This window comes from Terrapene carolina, unplaced genomic scaffold (assembly GCF_002925995.2).
Source record: "Terrapene carolina triunguis isolate 2854851 unplaced genomic scaffold, T_m_triunguis-2.0 Scaffold95, whole genome shotgun sequence".
In the NCBI taxonomy this organism is placed as follows: domain Eukaryota; kingdom Metazoa; phylum Chordata; order Testudines; family Emydidae; genus Terrapene; species Terrapene triunguis.
The window spans coordinates 44,149,301-44,158,421 of NW_020664446.1; the positions used below are offsets into that span (position 1 = coordinate 44,149,301).

Here is a 9,121-nt window from a genome sequence, read left to right on the forward strand (position 1 = left end):
TCCAATTTTCCCATAAGATTTAATGTAAATGCGGGGGGGGTTAGGTTACAAGGAAATTTTTTTGGGGCAGACAAAAGGCATTATATACTGTACTGTGGTTGGGAAGTGCCCCTGGCTTACCCCACACAGGCACAGCCCGCTGCAGGCAAGGACGCTAGAAAGCACCTTCGCAGCAGCAGCTGCCGCTTCCTCTGAGAAGAACAGGTACTGACTTTGCCAGGGGATGCTCCAGGCCCGCCTCCTCCTGTCCCCACTCCACTCCAGTCCCACTTCTTCCCACCCCCACTCCACCTCCTCCCAGGAGCAGCTGCATCCCCGCTCCTTCCCCGCCCCACCTCCCCAAAAAGTCCTAAGCGCTGGGAGGGAGGGGGAGGGGGCGGAGAAGAGGAACTTATGCAATGCTCCCTTGTAAAGTCGCTGCTATTCCACAGAATCTTACAAGCAGTGGACAGAGCAGGCAGCCAAAAAACATTATAAGAGAGCATTGCACAACTTTAAATGAGCAGCGACGTAACTTTGAAACAAGGTTAAGCAGGAGGACGTTAAGTGAGGAGTTACTGTATTTAAAAAGATACTTGCGATCTATTTGGAACCATCTTTTTGTTAGTAAATTTCTTCTCCACAGAAGTTACCTCTAAGAAGCTCAGTTGTTTCTTTGGAGATAGAGAAATTAGAGAAGGCACCTTCTCTCTCCTCTTCTGTCAGTTGCTGTTAAATTAAAATAAAGCAGCAGATTAGGCATAAGGAGACAATCAGTTTACTATACTAGAGTTCCACAAAATTTTAACCAAAAAAAACAAAACAAAAACCTCTTCTCCAGAATGGTCTCACCCATGATCCTCTGTGTATATGGGGAAAAAGGAGACCCTCAAAGTCATCTTACAACCTTGATAAATGCAGGGCAACCACCTTTGGCCCCTGCACCTCAGGCTGCTATTACATTGTGTGTATACACTTGGCATTAAAAGGTATGTCTTTTTTGGACTATTTGTGTTCCTTTTGCTAATTAATATTTTTTAACTCACCTCTGGAAAACATTAGAAAATTGTTAAGCCAAATGCAGAAGAAACAAAAACAAACACATATTCACTATTAGCATATATTATCCAGTAAAGAACATTTCTGGATGATGGAACTTTCGCAGAGATTTTGCAAATAAATATTTTAATTTAAATTATCCACTAAATTGACTGATTTGAAATTAGCTACCCAACTTCTGCTACAGAAATTGAAAACAAACTACAGGTGATCTACAAAAACACTCTACTGTGGACATATACTTCCCTATGTAACAAGCAATAAATAGAAGAGCTGCAAGACCCAGAAATATATACAAGCGGTGAACTCAGTGAGCAAGGTCTCTCTGAAATTTGTCGTCAAGACTCTGATCAAACAGAAGAGAGCAACTGAAAGCACTCCATGCTCATTCCCATAACTGGCGTGCTCTCTTTTTGTAATATTCCTTTCTCAGCCTGATGCATGAATTCAGATGAATGACAGATATTTTCTGGCATGGAGGCTATGGGCTTGTCTAGACAGGAAAATTTACTGTCTTAATTATACCAGTGTAACTCCCCAAGTGCACACTCTTATTCCAGAATAAGATACAACTACATTGAGTTATACCAGTATGATCATGTCAGTAAATTTACCTGTGTAAACAAACCATATATATCCTTCCTTGGCAGGAAATGGCTTGACAGATCAATGGTGAGATTTCCCCTTTGCATTTTGACCCCTTTCTGCAGGGCAAAGGGGTCTAAAAGCCCTGGACCTGACATGGGGAGAATTGTTTCCAGAGCAAGAACTGAGGAATACAGCCATAAACTGACTTATGAGGACCCATTTGTAAACCCTGGTAGAAATGGGGGTGGGGGAGGAGAGGGCAATGTGGACTGTACAACACTGCAGAGATTCTTGGCAGAGCTGCTGCCTACAGTCAGCTGGGGACAGGCTGTACCGTAGGCAGCCCAAGGTACATCAGGGCTGCTCCACCCACCAGAGCAGACCAGAAACAAGAGAGCTTAAAGGTTGATTAAACTTAAAGCCACTTTAGCATCCCCTCCTCCTGGATTGTGAATTCTGTGCTGCGCCTCTTATAGGTAGAGCACAGAATCTATTATCCTCTGCTAGGACCAGGGATGACACACAAGATATTTCCTAGCAGTGCTGAGCACTTCCACCAAGCAAGACTGGTAGATTACATTTTTAAAGCAGGTAAAATTCAGTGTGTACCTTTACTGGCTCTTGGTCACTGTCATATTCCGCACTTGATGCTTCGCTGGAATTACACTGAGCTTTTGAGTGGACAACGCCATTGCTCATGGACGAGGATTTCACCTTGTCCTCTGGGTTGTTTTCTTCAATCTCTAGATCCACTTTTTCTTTAACTTTTTTCTTCTTTTTGGGTTTAGGAGGCTCAAGGTCATCTTCAGATAGCTCATTTTCCTCTGTTTGGGATTTCAGCTCCTTGGATTTATTGCGGCGTTTAGATTTCTTCTCCTTTTTAACCTTCAGAGAGACAACAACATCAAACAGAAAAGGACAAAAAAATCTAAGTCTATAAAGAAAAGTAAAATGTCTTTAGACTTTTTGTCTGTGATGCCTGATCTTCTTCAGGGAGAGCAGGATTCCTTTTTCATCAGAATCTCTCCAGCAGGGTCATACCCCATTTTAATTAAACCACCCCCTATTACAAGAGGATTTTCAGTCAGATTACTTGAAGACTGATACTGAATACTAAGTACTGAATATGAGGAGAACCAGATTCTTTCTAGGCTAATAGTGGATGAATTAGTGTCATATGCACCTACCTGTTTACTCACTCATGATTACCATATGTAATTATTATTTGTATGACGGAAGCCCCTAGAGGCCCCAAATGAGTTTGGAACTCTATTTTATTAGGCACTGTACAGGCACATCTTTCTTATCCCAAAGCATGTACAATCAAAACAGACACCACAGACAAAGGATGAGAGGGGAAACAGAGGCAGGAGGTGATGTGATTTGCCCAACCTCATGCAGCAGATTAATGGCAATGTCAGGAACAGAACTCTCTACTGAGTCGGAGTCTAATGCCCTATCCTATCCACTGGACCACGATATTAAACCAAATCTTGAGCTTCTAGACACTGACATTTAGAGATCTCCATTTCACACAGACATTTGGGATGGGGTGGGATTAGTATGTATAAATGTGCTATAACCAAACTGGGGACACGTTATAATCTGAAAGGACGGTATGTTTACACTGCAGCTGAGAGATGTGATGACCGGCATCAGTAGACAGACTCACACTAGCAGTGCTCAAACTAACGCTCTGAAAATAGCAGCCTGGACATTGTGGCACAGGTGATGGCTTATGCTAGCTGTCCCAGTCCAAGCCCTGGCTCTGAGCTCAGGTGGCTGGCTAGCACAAGCCACTGTCCATGCCACAAGGACCACACTGCTGTTTATAGAGACCTACTTAGAGCAGAGCTAGCCCGAGCCATTCGACTCTCGCTGGGAATCACACCTCCCAGCTGCAGTACACATATACTCTAGAAATCTCCATATATCGCTGGAAACTCTTCTCATCCAGGCGCCACACACCTTCCGGGGATGGAGGCAGGGCGTGCTCGGCGGAGCCCCTCTGGCTAGAGAACACACACGCCGTGTCTGGCACAGCCCAGGGCTGGCACCTTTCTCGTCCCCTGGGAGACTGACAAGCGGGCAGAAATGCGGCAGACCATCGGGATGGCAGCTTGGCGGGCGCCGCTGATGGTTCAGCGGCAAACGAGCGGTGCCGAGGTCTCCGCTCACCCAGCCCGGCGGTGCCCACAGCCGCTATCAGGAGGCGAGGCGCCCACGTGGCGCAGCAATGGAGGCCAAGCGGCGAATAGCACGAGGCGCCTCCGGGCACAGCACGTGTCTGTGCGGGGACCCCCCGGACCCGGTTCTCCCTCCAGCAGGCGGGGATCGGGCCCCGCCCCGCCGGCTGCTCACGCCCCCGCCCCCAGCACGCCCGGGGATCCCGGGTTAGGTGGCGTCTCTTCCCCGACATTTCCGCCTCCACCGCCGGTACCTTGTGCTTCCTCCTCCGGCCCGCCCGGGCGGCCTCGCCTTCCAGGGCGGTCTCGGGCTCGCTGTCGGCTGCAAGGAGGGCGGCTGCGGGCATTTCCTCCGGCTGTTCCCCGAGGAGCTCGGGCACGGAGCCGCTGCGCTGGTCGGCGGCGGCGGTGAAAGGAACGAGCCCCGCCCCGGGGCCGGCGCACAGGAAGTGAGGCGAGGGGATGAAGGCCGGGGCCCAGCCCCAGCGCCGGCCGAGGGGGAAGGGCGCTGCACCGCCTGCTGCAACGCCGGGCTGGAGCAGCCGTAGCGCCGAGCGGGGGGCGAGCGGGGGTCGCGCTGAGCCGGGTCCTCGCGCGAGCCGGGAGGGGAGTCCCGCAGCCCCTGCGCCCGGCCGCCCGGCTCCGTACAGCAGCGTGCGACACGCTGCCCCCATCAAGCGCCCTTGGATGGGCCGGCCCCCGCCCCTTGGCCCAGCGCCCGCCCCCGCCGCCCGCGTCACGCCTCGCGGGGCGCAGCTCAGGAGCCGGCGGGGCCGTACCGTCCCTGTGCTGCTCCCACACCGTCCGCCGGGGCAGCGCTATGGCTTGTGGGTGCTGGGGCTGCACCCCCCCCTCCCCGCGCGTACAAGCCTGTTCCCCTCCCCGCGGGCCCCCCCTGCGGGGGGGGGGGGGGGGGATGAGACGCCCACCTGCAGTGTAGCTAGTGTCTCAGGCTCTGTGGCTACATAGCAGGTAGGATTCTTGGCGCTCAAGTCAGCTGACCTGTGTTATGGAACCCTGGGTTTGAGCGTCTACACTGCATTTTAACCCTAGGTTAAAAATTTTCTGACTCAGGCTTGAGCCTAGGGCTCTGGCAACCACACTGCAGTGCACAGACCCAAGTCAAAGTAATCCTATCCCAGAGTGCCTGGCACTCCTCCCCCTGCCTATGTTGACACTCTAGCCCTAGGGCCGTGTTGTACTGTGGGAAAACTCTACTGCCCACCATGCTTCTTATAGGAAACTTGAACTGCCCCCCTTTCCCCCCCCCCCCCCCCCAAGCTGCCTAGCAGTCATTTTGGTCTGTGCACTCCTAGCCACCAGAGCCAGCAACATGGAGGAGGCACCTTTGGATGAACTCCTCCTACTTGCGCTCTCACTTCTGTGTCAGGAAACTGGCAGAGCTTCCACGAGGCGCTGGTGGACATTTCAGCAGCGTTTTCTGCCCCACCGAAGGTACCTGACTAATTTCCTGATGGATCTGCAGGAAGAGGAGGAGGAAGAGGAAGCAGAAGAGGAAGAGTACCCTGGCATCACAGACTCTCAGTGGCAGATGTTGCTCAGTATAATTGGCATAACTGCTGATGTCCCCTGTGTAAACCGCCGCTTTTGGTGCAGGGTCACAAGCACAGACTGGTGGGACCACATTGTCATGCAGACTTGGGATGACCAGCACTGGGTCCAGTACTTTCACATGAAGAAAGCCACATTTCTGGAGCTTTGTGAGCAGCTTACCCCCATCCTCCAGCGTAAAGAGACACACATGAGGTCACCCTTGCCAGTCCAGAAGCGGGTTGCTATAACTGTGTGGAAGCTGGCTACCCCAGACTGCTACAGGTCTGTTGCCAAACAGTTTGGGGTTGGAAAGTCAACTGTGGGTAAAGTGGTAGCAGAGGTAACTGAGGCAATCAGGCGTGTGGTTTACCCCGAAGTGGCGGGCTTTAAAGTGGGGGGAGGGATAGCTCAGTGGTTTGAGCATTGGCCTGCTAAACCCAGGGTTGTGAGTTCAATCCTTGAGGGGGCCACTTAGGGATCTGGGGCAAAAAATCAGTACTTGGTCCTGCTAGTGAAGGCAGGGGGCTGGACTCGATGACCTTTCAAGGTCCCTTCCAGTTCTAGGAGATAGGATATCTCCATTAATTTATTTATTTATATTTATTTAATTTATATTCCTGAAGTAATTGCTGGCTTTGAGAGAATGGGGTTTCCTAACTGCGCCGGGGCCATTGATGGGAGTCATGTGTCCATAGCTTGCCCTCCACAAGGAGCACATGAGTACCTAAATCGCAAAGGGTACTACTCCATTGTTATGCAGGCACTAATGGATCACAGAGGCAGATTTATGAATGTCAATGTGGGCTGTACAGGAAAAGTTCACAATGCCAGAGTTTTTCGCCACTCTGGAGTCTACATCCATGGACAGGCTAGGACACTATTCCCACCCAATGACATTGACATAAATGGTGTTACTGTCCCCACAGTTATTCTGGGGAACCCTGCATACCCTCTTTTGCCTTGGTTAATGAAACCATACCCGGATGTCAAAGACCCTGGCCAAAAAAGGTTTAATTACACTGTAAGCAGGTGTAGAATGGTTGTTGAATGCGCTTTTGGCAGATTAAAATCACGTTGGAGGTGTTTACAAACCCGTTTGGATGTCAGTGTCATCAATGCTGTCCGCATTACTGTGGCTTGCTGTGCTCTTCACAACCTTTGTGAAGCCAGAGGTGAGCCATTTCCCCCTGAATGGACCTCTGACAGCAAGGGAACACAGAATTGGTACCCTCAGCCAGAAAGTGCAGCTGTCAATGCAGGAGCTGATTGCACCCAAGCAGCAAATGTAAGGGATGCTTTGTGTGCTCACATTATGGACTTGCATGGCCCAGTGGAAGAGGGGGAATAGCACCTGTACAAATGTGCTGGGTGGGAAAACTGGCTCATTCTTGGGAGGGAGATGGTCTTGATCGTCATGCTTGATCAACATGAAAAATAAATTTGTGTTGGGGGGGAGGGCAGCAAATAGAGGAATACTGTTTGTTTTATCATGCTTGCTTGCTCCATAACATGTTTTTACCTTCATCACAAATCCTGACTGTATGATGTGATGCACTGATAGCAATAAACTTTCTTGAAAGCATATTCTTTATTTGTTAACAGGTATGTAAACAGTACATAAGAACGGCCATACTAGGTCAGACCAAAGGTCCATCAAGCCCATTATGCTGTCTTCTGACAGTGGCCAATGACGGGTGCCCCAAAGGGAATGAACAGACAGGTTATCATCAAGTAATCCCTGCCCTGTCACCCAATCCCACTCACACAATTTTGGGCAGGCCAACTGCCATTACAAAACCAACCCCCCCTCCTCCCCAAAAAGGGCAGGAAATAGTTTACTCAACACAATCCCCCTATCGCTGCATGTCTCCTGGCCCCCAAGTTCTCCTTTCCCTTCTTTACAGGTTTAGCCCTCACTTTGTGGTGGGGGAGAGGGAGGTTTTCACCAGAGAGAGTTGTAAGAAGGAAAACTGCACAGGAGTTAGTTGCCCTGCACAGTCCTGAATGCATTCCCCTCCCCCACCGGAAGCTACTGCTGGGCTCAGGGTATGTTGCTGGGGCATCATGCCATGGTGAGAGGCAGCAGGAGGCGGTGCTCTTGCAGCCATTACAGACAGGAGTTGCTGGAACAGTTCTCTCTGTTGGGCTCCGTATTCCTCCCTTCTTTTACTGCTGTGCAAGTGCCTGCTCCTTCAACTTACAACATAAACACTAACCCAGGAAGCTATCCTTGCAACAAAGCCTGATGCCAGCTCTGTCCACATATCTATTCAAGTGACACCATCATAGAACCTAACCACATCAGCCACACCATCAGGGGCTCGTTCATCTGCACATCTACCAATGTGATATATGCCATCATGTGACAGCAATACCCCTCTGCCATGTACATTGGCCAAACTGGACAGTCTCTATGCAAAAGAATAAATGGACACAAATCTGACATCAGGAATCATAACATTCAAAAACCAGTGGGAGAACACTTCAACCTCTCTAACCACTCAGTGACAGACTTGAAGGTGACAATTTTGCAACAAAAAAACTTCAAAAACAGACTCCAAAGAGAGACTGCTGAACTCGAATTAATATGCAAATTAGATACAATTAACTTAGGTTTAAACAGAGACTGGGAATGGTTGGATCATTACACTAATTGAATCTTTTTCCCCCATGTTAAGTTCTCCTCACACCTTCTATGGGTCATCTCGATTATCACTTCAAAGGTTTTTTTTCTTCTGCTGCTGATAGCTCATTTCAATTGATTGGCCTCTTACAGTTGGTATGCGTACTTCCACCTTTTCATGTTCTCTGTATGTATAAATATCTTCTGTCTGTGAGTTCCATTCTATGCATCCGAAGAAGTGAGCTGTAGCCCACGAAAGCTTATGCTGAAATAAATTTGTTAGTCTCTAAGGTGCCACAAGTACTCCTGTTCTTTTTGCTCCTTCACTGAAACACTCGCCTCCAGCTGGGCTTCAGCCTCTCTGCCTGCCTGTCAGCATACTGTTTTTCCAGTCTTTCATCCCTCTTCTTCTGGGTCCTTGAACAGCTGGTCTACCCTGCAAGAACATCAATCATGAGTTCTTCAAGGAAATGCCTCCTTTTGGAATGGTCTATGAGGGTATGTTGGCCCAAGGATGGAGTTCCTGAAGAACACAGGCAGTGTAGGTTGAGGATCCTGAAACAGGACAAGAAACAGAGAGGATTTGTTTAAAGTAGGTCTGTGGAGGAGCACAGAATTAATAACTGTAGAATGTCAAGTACACACAATATAACAGTTCTAAAGTGAACCTACACATATTCTGAAAGGGATGCTTCAATCCTCACACTGTCTCTGGTGGACGCAGACTTATTAATTGTAGTTACAGAAGTGCAGAGGCAATAGTAAATTTAAAATTAAAACCTTTACTCAGCTTCATAAAAATGTGCTAATTGCCATGTGGGTGGGTGGATGGGTGGGGAGGGTTATATAGGACCCACACAGCAAAATGTTTTTTGTCATTTCAGTCCTTTCTTATTTTGGAAGACATGACAGGTCTTGTGGTGCTGTAGTAAGATGAGGCCCTGAAACATAAACCCTTATCAGAGGCCCAGTATGAGGCCTGAACTAAAGTAATGGTCAGGACTTTGCTAACATAAAGCAAAGTTAAGCTGTAAGCCAGAGGCAGGCCCTGTTCACAGAAGTTGGCAAGGAAAGGGCTGATGCTGCAAAAAGATACATACCTAAAAGGTACTGAACACTAGATATCAGAACA

The 9,121-nt window shown here is 49.0% G+C and overlaps 1 protein-coding gene across 1 annotated transcript; it reads right to left on the reverse strand.

Moving 5' to 3' along the window:
* Positions 1-603: 603 nt before the first annotated feature.
* LOC113406399 (nucleolar RNA helicase 2-like) lies at positions 604-4,496 on the reverse strand. Its single transcript, XM_026651082.2, has 3 exons — positions 4,067-4,496; positions 2,236-2,511; positions 604-708 (listed from the first exon to the last, which is right to left on the reverse strand). Exons 1-3 carry the CDS (start codon positions 4,484-4,486, stop codon positions 604-606), a joined length of 801 nt encoding a protein of 266 aa, XP_026506867.2. The 5' UTR covers positions 4,487-4,496.
* Positions 4,497-9,121: the final 4,625 nt, after the last annotated feature.